We start from the raw sequence: 19,079 nt of genomic DNA on the forward strand, positions 1-19,079 counted from the left end.
TCGCAGGTGTATCAATTGTGACAATATTGAACGTAAATAACAAATAAGCTATTTTTTTACTATAGAATAAATACTCTAGGGTGACTGGATAGACTACCCAAGTGTATTTCGTTCAGCATTTTTCTAATCGGCGTTGTGACGTCTATTTTGCCTTTTACGGACTGATTTGAAGTTTACACGATCGAAAAGTTACGGAGTCACACGTCATCATGAAATTTATGTCCAGATCGCGTAAAGAAGAAACCACATCACGTTAGGAAGAAATCACTGCACTATGTACATAAAGTATTTAGAGATCGACATAACGTAAAGATGAAACAACCTCGCGTTATTAGAAAACCACTGCACGTAAAGATAAATCCACATAACGTAAATATATGTTGACATAACGTAATCATAAAACGACAGAACGTAAAGACCAAATTACAGATCGTAAAGACGAAATGGCAGAACGTAAAGACAAAACGACGTAATGTAAAGATTTTCCTACATAACATAAATACAAAATGACCACATTTAATTATAAAACCACAGCAAGTAATATAAAATTGACAACACGTAAACAAATGTGTATCTCATCAGACAGTTTAGGCGTTCCATATTAATCCGATATGCACTCGGTTTTGTTGGAATCTTGTTTGCAAAATAACTCAATCCTTTTTTTCTTTTGCATCCATTTAATGGAAGTAAATTACAATGATCGTGGTAATCTTACATATAATATTTCAATATTTCTAAACAAAGGTAAAAAAATATGATTAAAGTTTTTTTGTTTAGGTTCTAATTTTGATTCTGTCTACACAAGTGGAAAACAATCCGTGAAAATGGATGAGCTGTTACAAGTTACTACGTATCAGACTACGAACTACTTAATGGTACATGACGTATCAGACTACGAACTACTTAATGGTACATGACGTATCAGACTACGAACTACTTAATGGTACATGACATATATGCAGTAAATGAGTATTTTGTCTTAATCGATTGAATGTAGTTTGTACATTGTATGAGTTTCAAATTTTACATCTACTGCATTTTTTGTTTTTATTTTGTTGTGTTGTGTTGTGTTTTTTTTTTTTTTTTTTTTTTTTCTTGTTTTTCTTGTTTTTGCTTTTTTTTTCTGTTTCTGTTTTTTGTTTTTTGCCTAACATTGTATATAGGTTACAGACCACCAATTCAACCAATGATCATTTGGAACGTACGCAAAAATAGTCCTACGCAGAAATTACCCCTGTTCCTCATAGTGCTGTGAAAAAAGTTCTCATCTTATTTAAAAAATTTAAACAGTTTCTGAAAGGAAAAACATTTCTGTACATTTTATAGGTGCATTTTGCTTCTTGTGATGTGAAGCTTAATCTCCATAATGATTTTTAAATATACCCCTATCTTGTGAAAACACTGGGATTTCCCATGCTATTTATAGACCCTTCACTTCCGGTGACCAGTACTGCACTGCAAGTCTGCTAACCCCACATGCCATTCTGAGGATTGTGAGCTGACATATGTAGAATCATGCTGATATATAGTCCTCTGCAGGTTAAAGTTAAGGTAAAGTCCAGAGAAGCCATTGAATATTGTGAAATTAGCATAGAAGCCTATGGGAAGTGGAATTAGTGGTTTTTAGCCTATATGAATTTTCTAGTTGTGTTCATTAACTCATCATGCATCTCACAAAACCCTATATGACGTTAAGATTAATCATAGTTCACCTATATTTACGTATTTTATGAATTTTATCATATTTTATTACGTTTCATTGTTCATTTGTCCCAAATTATTTGTACATCTTGAATGACGTCTAACCTTGTGTTCATAAACGTTGACAGTTGCTCCATAGACGAATCTATAATGAATTGAAACCTGATTTCTTTAGGAAAATAAAATTGGATCGTCCTTCACACTGAAAATTTATGAAATTGTGATTAGAAAGCTAAGTGTAACTAACACTGTTTCTTGCTAAAAAAAAAGTATTCAATTGAAAAGAAAAAAATTGGCATAATATTTGGGGATAATACTTTACACTTATTCCTTTTTACCTTTCATGTAGCATCATAATGGTTTCAAGCATTTAATGTCTTTTAATTACGGTATAAATACAGCCCGATTTGCGTAGTTCAAAACATTATACATCGTTGTTTTTCCCCAAAAAAAGATGGTACACCTAGATACAAATATATAGTTCTTGGTAGAGATTCCTCATGCTTTGTATGAAATAATTCCAAATCATCTTGCAGATATACAGAGGAAGATGTTTACAAAATGCTGGAATTTTTAATCGACAACATATTTGTCCAGTGTGGTGGTCGTGTTTTTCAACAAACGATCGGCATTCCAATAGGAACAAATTGTGTTCCTTTACTTGCTGACCTATTCCTCCACTCTTATGAGGTTAACTTTATAGCTAATCTGATCAGAAAGAAAAAATATTGTTTGGCTAGATCCTTTAAACTCTGTTTCCACTATATAGATGACGTATTATCTTCAAACAATCCTAATTTCGGGGATTTGATATGTCGCATCTAACCCAAAGAACATGAGATAAAGGATACTACAGACACTGTGAAGTCAGCCTCATATTTTGACCTACACTTAGAAATCGATGGTAAAGGAAAACTATTGACCAAACTTTACGACAAATGTGATGACTTTTCATTCAGGATTGTCAAATTTCCTCTCATCTGTGGCAAAAACCTTTCAGCACCTGCGTATGGAGTGTTCGTATCACAACTCATACGTTATGCCAGAGCTTGCCGAAACTACGCAGACTGTTTGTTTCGCGCTAGAACTCTAACAAATAGGCTTCTGGAACAATGTTATGTTGCTATTAATTTAATATACTCCCTTGAAATGATGTCATTTGATATCAGCTGCAGACTAAAATATGTTTGTACCAAATACAATAACTCAACATTGTTTGCAAATGTTTGTAACAATATCTAAATAGTAATAAAAATAGTTTGTATGTAATTATTTTTCTGCATAACAATTTGTAACTGATATATATAATTTTCCACTAATAATGGACTCTTCATTGTATATAAGAAAAATCAAGGGAACCAAGGTTATTGCGGTAAAACCAGACATGGAAAACAGTCATACATATAAAGTAACAAAAGCAAGTCAGGTGCACCGGTAGGGTAAACGTCCTCTGCCTTTCTAGAAACAATCAAACATATTATTCATATATTTTTCATATGTTAAGGCCTACCATGAAGATCATATGTTATGACTAACAAACAATTATGATAATTCAGGTAAATAAAAATTAAATGTTAACGATATGTCTCCTAGAGAACTAAATGTAGGAAAAAGGTATGGTTTTCATATAATTTAGAAAAAAACTTTAGTTTCAATGTCATTTTATAGGCACAAAAACATCAAATTTCGTATTGGTCCTAAACATATGGTACAAATTTCCTGTGTACGCCAAGCATCTTGTGTATGGCAAAGCATATTTTACTCTAAACAATTCTTCTGTATGATCTATTTCCCTTTTGAAAGAGTAATGAGGAAAATTACTGAAAAATTGGATGCATATTTCTCAGAGAATTTTCATTCCTAACTTAAATTCAAAGCTGTATGTACATTCAGGCCTGGCAACGAGTAATCGAGGGAACCAAGATTTGAGCTGTAATCAAAAGAATATAGTCCATGGATAAAGACTAGACAGGGAAAATAGAAATACCCAACAGGGAACATGAAATGATGACAATAACATGCACATAGAAACAAAAGTACATGAGCAACCCAGTCACCACTAAAACCAGGTGGTCACCACTCAACCCGGTCACCTCTAAAACCAGGTGGTCACCACTAAAACCAGGAAGCACAATCTAGTGCACTGTTAAGTTAAGCTAGATAGAGAAATCAACACAATATGCTGACTGACACATTTAAGATTATTTTTTTTTATTTGTACAAAAACTGTCTATAAATTATGATTAAAAATTACAATAACAAGATAAATTTAAATCACTTAAATAAATAATATAAAAAAATCAACAATATCTTATACTCATCAATAACAAATCTCTGAAACTGTCAATTGATTTTTAATGAAATATCACTGCTTAGCTGTTTATCATCATATCTATAAAAAAAACTTACAACTAACAAATCAAATACAAAGTCTTTAACATGATTTATTTCCTCTAATTTGTCATTTCTAAATTTAGCAAAAGGAAAATGTTATTTTTACATTGCAAAAACTCCAATGTTTTTACCATTGAAGGCTTAAAACTCATACTATTGTTTCATCATTGTATTATTCCTATTTAGCCACATTAAGATGAAGAGCAAGTATTTCTCAATTAACAGCAAGTTCTAGAGCAGCAAGTTATGTTCTCTGAAGATATAAAATTAACAAATATTTGCAGTATTCCTAATTTTATTTGTTTTATTTTGAATATTTCAACATTTAATATTACTTTTAATATAAGCAGAGAATCACAAGAAAAAAGGTTTAATTAAAATCAACTGGAAAACGCTGAATCTTAAATTAAGAGGTTTCAATGATAGTTACTATGGGAACTCATTGCTCAAAACAATTCAGAACTTGTCCTGCTTTCAAAATACTAAAAGCTTAGCAAATAATAGGAGTAATTATAATTGTTAATTTCATACAAAATAAAATGAGTGTGACAATACCAAACATGTAAAATGTTTTGTAACTTTTTTACAGAGTAACTCAACCTTTAATAATTCTGTTATAATATAACATATTACCTTACATAATAAACTTTTAAATCTTTGTGTTTTTGCCCTGTGTCTTTTTATCTGTTTACATAAACTGTTGATAAAGAAAATTAGGAAAACTCTCTCTTACTGATTATGTATTGCACTAGTAACCCTATATATTATGACATTTTAAATAGAATGAGATATTTACCATAGCACCAATTTTTTTCATATACATTTTGAAATTTTTGTACAGCCCAAAAATAACCGGCCATACAGTATTTAAATGCATTAAACCAACAATACAAAAAAAAAAACATCTTAAATTTCTAATGGTGTTCTATCTTAACCTGAAACAAAATTCAAGAACAAATTTCATCTCTACATACCGGGCTAATTCTACCATCAGAAAGCCTTTAATTAAAATGAAACATAAAAAAGTCTAATAATTTCTATATTATCAAATGCAAGACATTTGTAAAAACTCAATAAATTATCTGAATAAAATAAAGAAAAGACATTTTTATTTCTCCTGTATAAATGAGTCTGTCAGGGCGGTTCAAGTAAAATTTCCATGGAGGGGAAGAACACCACTTAAACATTTAAACCTTCGTTGGGGTATTTCTGATAATTTACACAATTTAATGCTTTGCAAAATTGAAAATAATTCTCTTGATGGTACCCCTTATGAATAGTGGCATTCCACACCCTTAAAAGATGCAAGTTCATGGCATTTGTAATTTGTGTATTTCATTAACAATCAAAGTTTCTTATAGAAATTTACTTTTCATTGAGAATTTCAGTTTTTCATTTGAATGATATTGATAACTCATGAACATAGGGTTTCCACATTAATTGATAATAATGATATTCTTTTTTATTGTTAATATCATTTTCCTGGATTGATTTAAAAAAATGATCAGGTGAAGATCAACAATTATCCATCATTGTAATTTAAGGACGTTCCAAAATTGATTTAAGCTAGTAAAAATTAATTCAGGCTAATGAAATGATATGTACATATCTTGTTTCAAGCTAATTGAATCCTATACAGTCCTCTATTCTTCAGGCTAGTTGTTGAGAATTTTGAAGGAAAGGACTGATTTTAGGGGGATATGGGGAGTTCAGGAGGCATATATGAGGCTTGGCGGGTATCATGACATTTTTTTCGTATTAAACAATCAAGAAAAAAATCATTTTTAATCAATAGGTGATAAGGTAGAGAAAATAAAGCCTTCTAAGACCATTCTATCCTACTTCATTAATTCTGGAACAGCCCTTAGTGAAACAAAAATATATCTTACAGATGTAGAAACAAATTTCAGATTATAACGAAATGTAGATACTAAAAAGGGGTAAAAGTTAATATCAGAATATCACATTACTAACATCTTTACAAAATAGATATTAATAGTTTAAACATTTTGAACTACATGTAGAAAAAAGCAGAATTAAAAATGTTTTCTTTTTGATCTCAGCATCTTAAATCATAAACAATAACCTCTACTAATCATGATAATCAAAGCAACAGACTAGAAATATTGCATCATGTCTTTTTATAGTTTGGCAAGTTGGAATTCCCCTTTAGATTCTGGGTGCATCAATGGCTTCAAGTGCTTGTAATAAGTACTGTGGATCTGAAAAAAAAGAAATCAAAATGTTTATAAGTAGATAATGACAGTTCATCTTTAAGTATATCAGTAAAAGGCACCCATAGTCTAATTTTGAAATCATTCAATTAATAGGATTAAGCAATTAACAGAAATTAACATAACCAGGGAAAGTATTCAACATTAAAATTTCTAACTGTATTCAAATAATTAACAGATTCACAGAAATCTGAATATTACCTCTTCTTTGTTCATAGGAGCTGACTTGGCATAGTCATATAAGGCCTGATACACCTGGCCATCATATCGTCCAAGGCAACTTCCAAGGACTTGGTCTGGAATATCAAAGGCATCAACAAGGGCCACAGCATTAGGTCTGATATCCTCTAACAGAGAGATTAGCTTACTTTGTAGATAACCAATTTGGTCACCAGTGAAAAACCCACCCTGTAGAAAGAAAGATGTAGAAAATGAAAACAATATGTTATATATACCCCTACTATACTACTGTAAAACAAGAAATGTTTACACTGTCTTTTTATCAAGGTGTCTGCAATCAGCCTGCTTTCACACAATTTTTTTATTTGTCATTGTTCCTCAAACCAAATTGTATTATAATGTTGTTTGAAGAAAAAATTCACAACAGGTTATTTTTGTGTTATGGGTTTTAGCACTGAAATGGCAAAAATAAAACTGCAACAATAATGTCATGGTTTATCTTATTTCTGTCATGCGTTTAATAATTAGATGTATACCAGTCATACTGTCAACAGGAAAAAGATAAGTGAAGAGTATGGAAAGGGGGAGACACAGTACAAGTCATCAGGCAAAATCAATGTATCAAATACCTAAGCATTCTCAAGAGAGAAGCTCAGAAATCTGCTACAGGAAAGTGTTAGAGAGAGACAGATACACAGGCAACTTTTTGTTCATTTCTGCTTTATATTAGGTTGGACTTAAAAGAGAAGTCTGTTAACGAATACCCTGACCCTATTTTATTTTTTGCTTTGATCATTAACCATTTATCTGCTAAAAATAAAAAAAAAATCAGAATTGGAAATTTCCAGCCAAAAAACTCAAATATGTTTTATCAAAGTCTTTGCAGCATTTGAGACAACACAGCATTTTTGCATTTTTCAATGCATATGGTCTACCAATTCATAAGCAAAAGCCAGCCAGCAGCAAGGCAACCACAAAAATAATAATAAATAATACATACAAAAAGGCTTTCAACATGTGCATGAAACAACACTGCAGAGACTAATTATTCGGTTTAAGTAAAATATGTGCTGAAAAAAATAATAAATTGAAAATGCCTACCTGACTACCATTTTTTTTTAAGAATGTAGCCTTAAACAGACATTTTTTTCTTGGCCTTATACCTGCATAAATTCTCCAAGGTTTTCTAATATTCCATGCACTCCATATAACTGGCACAAAGATTTCATCACATCAGCAGTTTTAGGTTCCAAGTCTGGACTCTGTATAGCCTCAGCAAAATTCTTCATACAGAAGAGATGACAATGGGCCTAAAATACATGTAGTTGATGATAGTAAGAAATTAAACTGAGTGATTGGTGGAAAAAAAGTCATTGCCCCTGATATTCCATCATTACATATAGATCCTTCTTCAGGAATGAGTGGTTTATTTCTCTATTCAAGATGGTAAATTAAAATTTTCAACATGCGAGATTTAGCAAGCATGTATAAATCTTAATCTTACCATAGAGAGTGGAGAAATGATTTAAATAAAGAATAAACAGAAGGAGAATCAGTTTCCTCCATTCTCCATCGAAATCCATAGGAACCTGGAAAATATAAAATGGCCAGAAAACTCTCACAGAAATTTAATCTCTGTCAGATGGTTAAACCGTCCCATGCTTTTTCAATCAGCAGATCAGAATGGGAGAAAATCTAATTCAGTCCCAATAATAAAATATATAGATAGTATTGAGAAATAATGATTTTAATTCCATTTAACATTTAAGTATCTCAAGATACCTTATAGGTCATCATATTCCAAGTGATTCAATTTTCACAATATTCACAGTAGTCATAGCAACACAAAAATCAAAACGCACAAATGATTATCCCCCCAAAATAGAGTTATTTCTCCTTATGTGATTCATGGTTTATTTCAGGATTGCATGAATTACATTAGGTGAAAATAAAGTTTCACATTTTTACAAGAAATCACAAAAATTTACCCACTGCAGAAAAAATTCACTTTAGTAGTAAATTATTTTAACAGAACTAAACACATTTTGTTGTTTGATGACAATGATCAACAGGTACCAAATGAACAGTGTATAACATGTACCCAAACATGGGTAATTTGTTCATTTTCTAAGATTCAGTCCATACACTGGTAATTTGTTCATTTTCTAAGATTCAGTCCATACACTGGTAATTTCAACAATTTCTGTATTCAAACAACATATTCAAATTTCACTCAGCAGAAAATATTGTTTTGCTTAATTCAACTTTACTTATGAAGAATCAAAAACAGGAATTGACTTTCATACTTTTCATTTTAAAAAAAGAAAAAACTGAACTAAAAACTCACTAGTGATGTTTCAATTAAAACACTAATCGAAATTGGCCTCCAAAGCTACTAATCTGATAGTTCATCAATAGAAATCAGAATAATGACGTTTTTTACCACCAATGTGCCCTTTTTCACAATTATTTTAAGTTTATTTCTGTTGTCAGTTGAATGTACTTCCCCAAAATATTTATCAATTGTAGACTTTAAACGAAGTCAATACATTATATATGGACCTGTTCAGATTACACTGATCGAGGACGAAGTCTAAAGTCAATATGATCTAACAGGTCCATATATAACATACTGACTGAGTGAAAGTCCTTACTATATATATTACATATGTGGATGATGTATTTTCTTTTTGTCTACTTCGTCTGTAGCACTTCTGCCTTGATTGGCTGTGAGAAATAATGGAATGGAATGGTTCATATTTAGATCTAAATTTAGAAGTATAGCGTCAATACACATATAAATAGAAACATAGCGTCAATATATTTAAAAATAGAAACAAGGCTTCATATACGTGAAATATCCTTTGCATTGTGTAACTATAATAACCAATGAACAAAGAAGACTGTTACACCATATGTAATATTCTTAAATATCTCTCTAGCACTAGTTACGTTTTCGAAAACCAGTCAGTAGAATATTTAATACCACAGAACCATATGCTTCAACCTGACACATTGTAAAAATGCTGATTTGAATGATGTATGTATTTCATAATATATGATGAATTTGAACATCAAGCACTCTCTGGCAATAGAGAATTTACATTATACAGTCCTACCTCGTTTAGTCAACCTCAGAAAAGTCTAAATCTAAAATAACTAATTTCAAAGTCCCAGCAAAACTCCCTTTACTCCAACAGAATTTTACCTCGGATGACTTGAACTCAGATGAACCGAAATCTTGTATAACTCAAGGTTCCCTAGATAGGACTTCAAGGTCAATTAACCCAGATGTCTCAAAGTCAAATAATTAGTCAGAAAAATGATTGCTTTATTACAAACCATGATCGATGTGTGTTTTTACAACAATTAGCATGGCTTTTGAAATTATTTGTTGACACTCTTTATGGCTTAATTAATCCAAAATAGTGCAGATATTGAAAAGATAAGAACTTTATTTATCACACATCGGAATTCACACTAACAGTGATATTGGATATTTTTTAAAAAATAAAAAAAATACAGATGAATTAGAATGGTACATGTATCTGAATACGTAATTAAACATCAAACAAATGATAGTAATAAAGTGTATTTCAACAACTACATTTGTTTTGCTAGTGAATCTGAAATTTTATTGTAGTAATGAAGAGCACATGGTATGACTATACTCCTGATTGTGAGTTGTGCAAAGGAGCATGTTATGAAGATTTGACTTTTTGGATATATATAAAAAATAAAAACGAAATTTCCCTTAAACACTCAGTGCCATTTAAAACTTAGATATACAACAAACAAAAATATTCTCTGATATGAAAGGCTAGTCATCACAAAGAACCATGTAAAGTGAAGTACATGTGCATGTACAAGCACAACAAATGATGTAAATGCAGAAACAATCATTAGCCAAACTACTTCTGGTTATACTTGACCTCGGATGACTCGAACCTTGGATAACTCAAACATTTTTGCCTGGTCTCTTCGACTTCGACTTAACCAGATTCGACTGTAATGTCATTTATACTTCAAAATTCTAAAATTATTTAATGTCCAATCATAAGCCATTATTAATCAATTGTACCCTTTCTGATTATTTCCAATAATTGATTATAAAATATTTCTGATTGCCCATCACTAAAACTCACATTAGCAGCCCAAAGAAGTTGTACAGAACTTCCATTCCATGCTTCGTGTTGAGGTTTTCCCAACTGAATTAAGGACTGCATTCTCTTAGCAGCACCTTCAACTAATCTGAAAATCATTTTAAATAAAATGTGCATACCTTCCATTTCACTAAGTATGCAACTTGTTAAATATGGATGAAATTTGTGCTATTTATAAAATGTAAAACACAAATTAACTGTTCTTGAAATATGATACTGTTATCTAACTTATTTTCATTCGTCATCTATTTTCACTAATTTTACAAGCAAAAGAAAAGAAAAACACAATAAAAAAGTTCTTTTACCAAGACACAAACGGTAATATTATAGTATCATTGCATAAGGTTTCCATATTGACTTAGTTATTAGTCTGAGGCTAGCCATATTAGAGTTGAGGAGTAGCCGAAGTCCAATATTTGTACCCGAGGACCAATAACTCCGCCAATATGGAAAATCTTACGCAATTATACCTTTATTGACTTACTAGGCCAATATGGATTTTGTCCAGTCCAATATGACATTGGACAGCAAATCCAGTATTGGCATATTTTTTTTCATATTTGGGCTAATATTAGTCAATAATAGTGTTTATAGACATAAAAATGAAATGCAACATAGCTACATTAAGATATTACAAAACACATAAAAATGTTGGCAATTAACTGTTTAAAAAGATTGATTCTAAATACAATCCAAACCAACTGGGCTTCATGCTTTTGTGCCAACTTTTTAAATATTCACTATTCCATTTGCGCCACAAGGTTGTATTCCATTTGCATTTAAAGACTAATCATTTAATTTTTGTGTAATTTTCCAGGTAACTGTTTGGTAAAGGGAGATAGAAGGAGTTTTAAATAAATAGTTTCAACTATTTGTATCCATAAAAAACTGTATGCTTCAGTCAATACACCGTTATTTTCTTTATACTGCAATCCTTATCATTTTAAAATCAAATTCTATTTTTATACTGTTTTTCACATTTCATCACTACTTCTGACCCCCAATAATGATGCTTAATGACGCTATGATAAATAGGTAGTTCATGCAAAGGTAGGAAAGTTGGGAGGGGGGGACCAAAGTGTTATAGTCAAAACATTTTGTAGCTCAAATAGAACAATTGCAGTATAAATTTAAATCACCTTTAATTGGTGCAAATGATATAATTCATTTTTGGTACAAATGAAATATAGTTTGTGGTGCAAATAAAATGTTTTTGTTGAAAATTAAATACTTATTGGTTCAAAAGCAATGCATTGGATCAAGTTTGGTCAGAAAGTCAGGTCATATTTTTTGTAATGGTTGTTTTAAAATAAATTATTATAGATGAAGTAAAGGAAACAGAAATTACAAACAAACAATTAGAAACCATAAAACAGCTGTACTTAAACACATCACAAGCCTGTTTTCCATTCATTTTAAAATTTTGTGGCCAATGAAACAGAAAATCAAGAATAATAAAAAAAAACAAAATGAATGGGGGTGGTGTCCATTCATGAAGACAAATATAGTACCAAAATGCTTATCAAAATCCACTAAAAGAGATCTAACAGACAACCTGCTGTATTTTTATGATATGTTTTTAAAGAACATTAAAACTACAAATACAAATGAACAGATCTCCACAAATACGACATTAGTTGCTGATTTGTATGAATTTGATGGACTAATTACAGCTTTTAATGAACCACCAAACAATATGCAGCCTCCATTTTTTAGCTAAGTTGTCAAGCAAATGTCTATAGCACCTTCATTATATTCTATAGTACATGTTTATTTTCCATTTTTTATTTTAACTATTCTACCTTGCTGCTCTGTGCTCATAGGCTTTGATCAAACAATTCAGGGCAACCTGTTCACTCATACATGAATTGTTTGAACTTTGACCTATATACTGGACAAATGTTGGCACCTTCTGTCCTTGCTGTACTTTGGCAAAACATTTCATAAGATACCTAAAACAGAACAAAACCTGGCTAGACATGATTAAATCACCTTATTTTTGTATTCAAAATTCTACAAATTGATGTGAATAATTAACTACACATGTACAAGATAGTGCTTACATTTCAAAATGTGATTATTTCTACTTCACACTTATTCCTACTAATGGATCTATCTACCAAAATCTCGCATTTTGTAGTTTTGCCTATAACTCAATTTATTTCTGCCCATGATAACCATGATCTTTATACTTCTCAGCGCTTTAAATATAAAATTTGTTGTTCCAATCAGAAGGGCAATGTAAATCAATACAAAAAACGGAGATCTACAGCTCAATAAATACCATGATGTATAGTTAGAATAACTTCTATGTCCTAGATCTATTGACAATTTTGTACTATCAAAGTACCACCATTCTACTATTGTTTGTTTGTTTTTTTTGATATTTCATGTTTTTTTGGTTAGGACATTTAAGAAATCTAAATCCTCAAAAAATGTGTTTCAATGAAAACAATAATGTTCTAGTTATTTTAATGAAAATCCTTAAGGACTGTTCCATTAAAAGATATAAGGTACCCCAGGAATTCACCAGGGAAGCCACCCATAGAAGTTCTATTAGTATTCTGTATTAAAACTTTATATTTTGTCAAGAGACCTGAACACACCCCATATACAAAGAATAAGTGCCTTCCCTGTCCCTCATATGTTTTACTGGAAGAGTCCTAATTTCCCCAGGTAAAAGGATTTTCTGTCAGTGCTAAATTGTAAGTGCCTTTTTTTGACATTAGATCCGGCAATCAGGTAGGTTTTATTCTACTAACCATTTTTTTTTTTATTTCAGTGACTAGTCTACCAATTTACTACATAACAAATGACTGAATAGGAAAAAGCAGACCTGTACATTACAGACAAACAATGTTGACACATTTAGGAAGGATTGCTTGCACTGAATATTTACCTTGCTACTTGTAGCATCATGACAGTATTTTCTCCCTCGTAGGTACACCCAGGAACAAGATCTACATAAATCTTTGGCAGCCCACTGGCATGAGAGTATCCATGGCCCCCACAACATAATCTACATGTCTCAATACCTGCTGTGGATACCCAAGTAGTAAAGGCTTTCAGTCCAGCTGATAAAGCATGGAGCTAAAAATAGAACAAGTAATTATCAATGTGCTTTCAAAACAGCTGATAAAACATGGAACTAAAAATAGAACAAGAAATTTACAATGTGCCCTAAGAACAGCTGATATGGCATGAAGCTAAAAATAGAACAAGAAATTAACAATGTGTTTTCAGAACAGCTGATAAAGCATGGAGCTAAAAATAGAAAAATAAATTAACAATGTACTTTCAGAACAGCTGATAAAGCATGGAGCAAATAAAAAGCTTCACCAAGCCCAGCTTGATATGACTGCAATGGTCACACCCTGAACAGCTGGGACAAGTGTGGCCACAATATTAGTTTTTGACACTCTTAAACATAGGGACTTACAATGTACATTTCATTATGGACACAACAAATGGTTTGGACACTATAAACTATTGAAATCAGACAAAAAATAAAAAAGTTGATTTTTTTCAATGCGGCCCCTTTGATCCCTTATAACTTGTAAACTGTAAGAGAATCTGAAATCTGATTGAAAATTGTAGGCTGGGATTTTTTACGTTACCCAACTTTGACCTCCTATAACTTGAAAACAGTCCACAACACACAAAATCTGTTCACCAGAATTAAATAAAGAACACAATAAAAAAAGAATAAATAAAAACAGAGTAAAAAAATTCTACATGGGTTTTAATATAACACCTACTTTCACCATTTTTGGCCCCTTTTTTTCTAAACGGCAGGGGCCATAAAGTTAAAATTATATAGGAACCTTACTTTCGTGGTAAATAACAACATACCAGAATTTCACAACAATTTTTCAACCACAAATAAAGTTATTGCATGAAAACCAAGTGTCTATAGACGATGACACAACCATGATGACACAGACGATGATTTTTTTGCAGTCATATAAAAATAGAAAGAAGAAATTACCAATGTGCTTTCAGAACAGCTGATAAAACATAGAGCTAAAAACATAACATAAAATTACCAATGTGCTTTCAGAATGGCTGATAAAGGCATGGAGCTTAAAATAATACAAAAGATTATTCATTTGCTGAATGCTTTCAAACCAGCTGGAATTCAGCACATGTTTAAATACAAATGTATTTATTTACATGGTTTATACAGTATTCATTGTCCTTTTATAATCTCACCTCAGCTAAAGCATCCAGATCTCCTTGTTCTATCTGATTGTTAATTTCCAGATATTTATGAAACACCGATTTTCCAGCCAGCTGGAAACAATAAGCAGCTGCTAACAAGGGGAATAACTTATACTGCTGTGTCTGATAGTTCAATATCAACTGCTCCTCGGCACTGAAAACAAAATATTTGCATTAAGAACTAATTCATGGCTGCTCTTACCTTATTGAGGATTTAAGCATGGCCTTAACTGTTAATGATTGGTCCAGTTTATATGGAATACACTGCCTTGAGTTTTTACATAAAGCAAATTTTTGATGCAGAAATTATATTATTTAGTATTTTGACAGAAAATATAGTAATTTTTGCCCATCACATCCCATAAATCTTACATTTTGAAGTAGGAGATTCTAAATTTTTCCTTTATTTTGTGGGATGTTAACATGTATGGGCAGGCATAGTAATAACCAATATTTTCTCTGAGCCATAGTGAGGGGTGCTTAGATAACCAAAGCTTATCGACACGTCATCCAGTATTTCAATTTTAATATATTAATTGTAAGATTAAGTAGTCAATAATGTTTTGACACCTGTTTTGTCAGTTTACAGCAACATTTCTTAGTACAATGCATAATGACATTGTCAATTACATTTTAAATTTTGTTATGAAATCTGTAAATGTTTGAGTTTTTTAGCTGGTAACTATCAGGGATGTCAATTGAAGCTGTACGGCTATTAGCTCATCTTTTGACAGCTACCTGCTAAAATTTCATATTTTCCTGCTATTCCTATGGTTTCCTTTAATTTTAAATATTAAGTGTAAGTGTTTGTAAGAATCAGGCAAAATGGGAAAAATCAGAAACATGCATGTCAAAACTCCACTGATTTGACAATGTAATATCACTCAATGATGCTTTCTCTATGAACAAAAAAACACTATCTGATCTCTGTGATACTGGCTTTGCTCAGACATTTTTCAATAGAATCTTGGAAAAATGAGGTTTTTGACAGAGTTCTCTGCCGTTGAAATGTTCATTTTCAGTGCATATCAATGGCAAATCTTGTCTGTTTTCCTTGATTCTGATGGTGCAAATAGTCAAATTACAATATCAACATGATAGGTTTCTTTCATACCATGTTTCACCTACTGCCTGATTCTTACAGGGACTGACACTTAACTGGAAAATACTTTACAACATGCACTATGGATCATATACATGTAAGTATGGCCATATATCAACATGTTTAGTATACCCAGGTTTGATTTCAGTCTGTCTCCTGACTGCACTGTATCGTATTGAGATAACACAAGCTTGAGACAAGCCTCTTGCCACATCAGTAACTATGGCAGCTCTGATGAAGACCATTGTACCATAAGTCAGTTTGGCATTCTTGGGTCTGATGTAAGTCCCATTTTCCATAACCTGAAAAATAAAACATGTATGAATTTAGAGTTTTGGAAAGATTAATTTTGTTATGTTAAAAAAACTTATTAAAAAACAGGAGGGCATATGATATCTTATTTTCCCCCTTTTTAGTGACCCATAACTCTATAATAAGTAATGGGAGAAAAATGTTTAAAACCTTTTTTCTGTCTATGCAAATGATTCCATTTAGCTTAATGGGCAGATATACAGAAGGATAGACATCAGTGTAATAAGCCTGTCAAATGATAGGTACTTACATTTCCTATAGTAACTATAGGACTAAAATGAATTAACATTTTTTTCTTTATAGGCCGGGAAAACTATTTCCCCCTAGACATTGGAATTACTTCATATCATAAAAAAACTTCAAAAATCGGAAATACATCTATACCTCAATCCTTATATCATAGATAGGGCGTGGATGCTTATCTAATCAAAGCTTCACAAAATGTACATGTATTTAAAAATTGTAAATTTTGTCAGATTCAAAATGATGACAAATCTTAACCATACCTGTGAATATCTCATCAACATATTCTCTCTTGGAATTCTGACTTTGTTAAGACGTAAATACCCATTATCATTACATCCATAACCAAACTTGTTACCAATCACACCAACCTCGATTCCTAAAGAAAAAAAAAAATAAAAGATGCAACTGAATGAATGGTAAACTATCTGGTCTATCTAATATAATGAGAATGGGTATGGTGAATATGTTAAAGAGACAACAACCCCATCAAATGAAAAATATCAGCTCACAGCCAGCCATAGGTCCTCAATAAACAAAGAGGAAATCCTCACACCACAGGACAGGCTGCAGCTGGCCCTAAAACAGCATTATACACTGATAAAGTGAATTAGTTGTTCTTATATACCCCAGTAAAACTGAAAGCACATGCTGTTCCATGATCAACAATTCATTAGGTTTGTGTTTATAAAGTCCTCATAACAGTAATGTACAAAAATTTAAGGTATAACATTAGAAGCCTGATTTTGGTGTGACAGTAAGTTATATCCCATAGAAATATCTTGGATCAATGGATTTAGTACAGACAAAATGACAGAATAATTATAAATGACAAACTGAATGTAGAGCAAGTTAGTTTCATATCTGATAATACAGAACATCTCGATCAACAGACAAGTTGTCAAGTCACTAGAACTAGGGTAGTCATTGATAAGGTCGCTCAAGATTAAAACTTTGTCCTCTTACAGGTTATATCTGCCTAAAATCATAGTCCGACCAAGAGAATCTTCCCTAAAAATAGTTGTATTATGGGTCTAGATTAACAATGCATTAAATTTTGTGATATGTGATTCTCAAAAACTGACATTCTTCATAAAATATGAAGATTTCAACCAAATATAAACCAAACTTTTACCGAAATTTAATATGCATATCAGCAGGGTCATGTCCCAATTTCAAGTTGTGTCCTTCAAAATTAATAAGGCACATCATTTTCAAAATGATTATATATGTACAGAGCTGGGGGAACAATCACTTAAGTTGACTGGTATATTCACAAGAATGATTCATTGGGACAGTTACAAGGGAGATAACTGACCAGGCATGACAGAATGATCCTCCATACTTCTAATCTGTACCATAAACATGTGTACACCATGACATTTCCCTTGAGTATGGAGTTGGGCAGCAACTACACAGAAGTTTGATGTCTTTCCCACTGAAAATAGAAAAAGTTGATTTGATGATCACAGATAGCAAAGTCAAAATTTTCTAAGTGCAAAATGAGCTATAATCTCTTAAACAGAATACACAATAATCAAACTTGAACTGTATTTTATGTTCTTAAACTGTATTGTACATTAGCTTGGAAAGAATGGAGTAACACAATGCATATTAAAAGACAATTGGACCTTTGCAATCCTTTCTTAAAATAAATGTAAATGTAAAATTATTGACACTTACAGCAGCCAGGCCAATACTTCATTGATGTTAATGTTGGACTGTCCATGATAAACTCCTTTGTTTTGGGGTCATATGTTGCTGTAGTCTCCAAACCTCTGATAAAGGTTCCTAAAATTGTCAAATTATCCCCCTTTTAATACACTTCTTATTTAAAATATCCTAATAATTTTTTTCATGCTCCCTTTTTAATACCGTTATACATCTAAGGCAACTCTCAAAGGGCATAAAAATGTATATGATTACACATGACAAGTGATCTTTATATACACACAGATTGATTTTGCAACATATACATCCCAATGCCCTTTACATGGATATCTAAATTATACATTATTATTATGTAGTCAGTCAAGCCAGTTTAGTGCTAAATTAAAGTGGTCTCTCAAACATGTTTGAATGATTTATAGTTGGGGTAATCAAATTAAAATCACAAAAACGGCTCTTTTCACTTCCTTCTTATAAATGCACATGAAATAAAAACTATCTTCAGACATTCGTCAAGAGAGAAAAATTGTACCTTTGTATGATTTGGATTGCAGTTGAAAAAGTGAAAATACAATGAGTTTATCTCATGAGTAAAATACATATTTTTGTCTTAACTCTCTTACAGATAACTACCTCTAGTTATGGTATTTTGGGGGATTAATATCATTTATAATTTGTAGTCCTATATGTGAAAAAATTCAGTCTCGGAAGGTTTGAACTTTCACAAATTATTTAGAAATATAATAGGAATTTCTCCCATTCTAAGCTGGTGATTAAAAATGCATGTGACTTTTAACCACCGGGTGGTGATTAAATTACTGTGAGTTTACCCGCCATTTTACATTTCTGAGTTTTCTACAT

At 31.6% G+C, this 19,079-nt stretch overlaps 1 protein-coding gene across 1 annotated transcript in view; it reads right to left on the reverse strand.

Moving 5' to 3' along the window:
• Window positions 1-3,895: 3,895 nt before the first annotated feature.
• LOC148599035 (peroxisomal acyl-coenzyme A oxidase 1-like) overlaps window positions 3,896-19,079 on the reverse strand; it is a 29,168-nt gene continuing 13,984 nt past the window's right edge. Inside the window, exons 4-14 of the mRNA XM_088560544.1 lie at window positions 18,234-18,341; window positions 17,869-17,988; window positions 16,814-16,929; window positions 16,128-16,297; window positions 14,885-15,047; window positions 13,572-13,762; window positions 12,475-12,624; window positions 10,655-10,760; window positions 7,673-7,819; window positions 6,531-6,737; window positions 3,896-6,317 (exon numbers count right to left, since the gene is read on the reverse strand). Coding sequence (XP_088416670.1) covers window positions 6,237-6,317; window positions 6,531-6,737; window positions 7,673-7,819; window positions 10,655-10,760; window positions 12,475-12,624; window positions 13,572-13,762; window positions 14,885-15,047; window positions 16,128-16,297; window positions 16,814-16,929; window positions 17,869-17,988; window positions 18,234-18,341 — 1,559 coding nt within the window. The 3' untranslated portion in view covers window positions 3,896-6,236. The remainder of the gene's footprint in view (window positions 6,318-6,530; window positions 6,738-7,672; window positions 7,820-10,654; window positions 10,761-12,474; window positions 12,625-13,571; window positions 13,763-14,884; window positions 15,048-16,127; window positions 16,298-16,813; window positions 16,930-17,868; window positions 17,989-18,233; window positions 18,342-19,079) is intronic.

This window comes from Perna viridis, chromosome 14 (genome assembly GCF_037379345.1).
Source record: "Perna viridis isolate PV_CMFRI_1.1 ecotype Kerala chromosome 14, ASM3737934v1, whole genome shotgun sequence".
Classification (NCBI taxonomy): domain Eukaryota; kingdom Metazoa; phylum Mollusca; class Bivalvia; order Mytilida; family Mytilidae; genus Perna; species Perna viridis.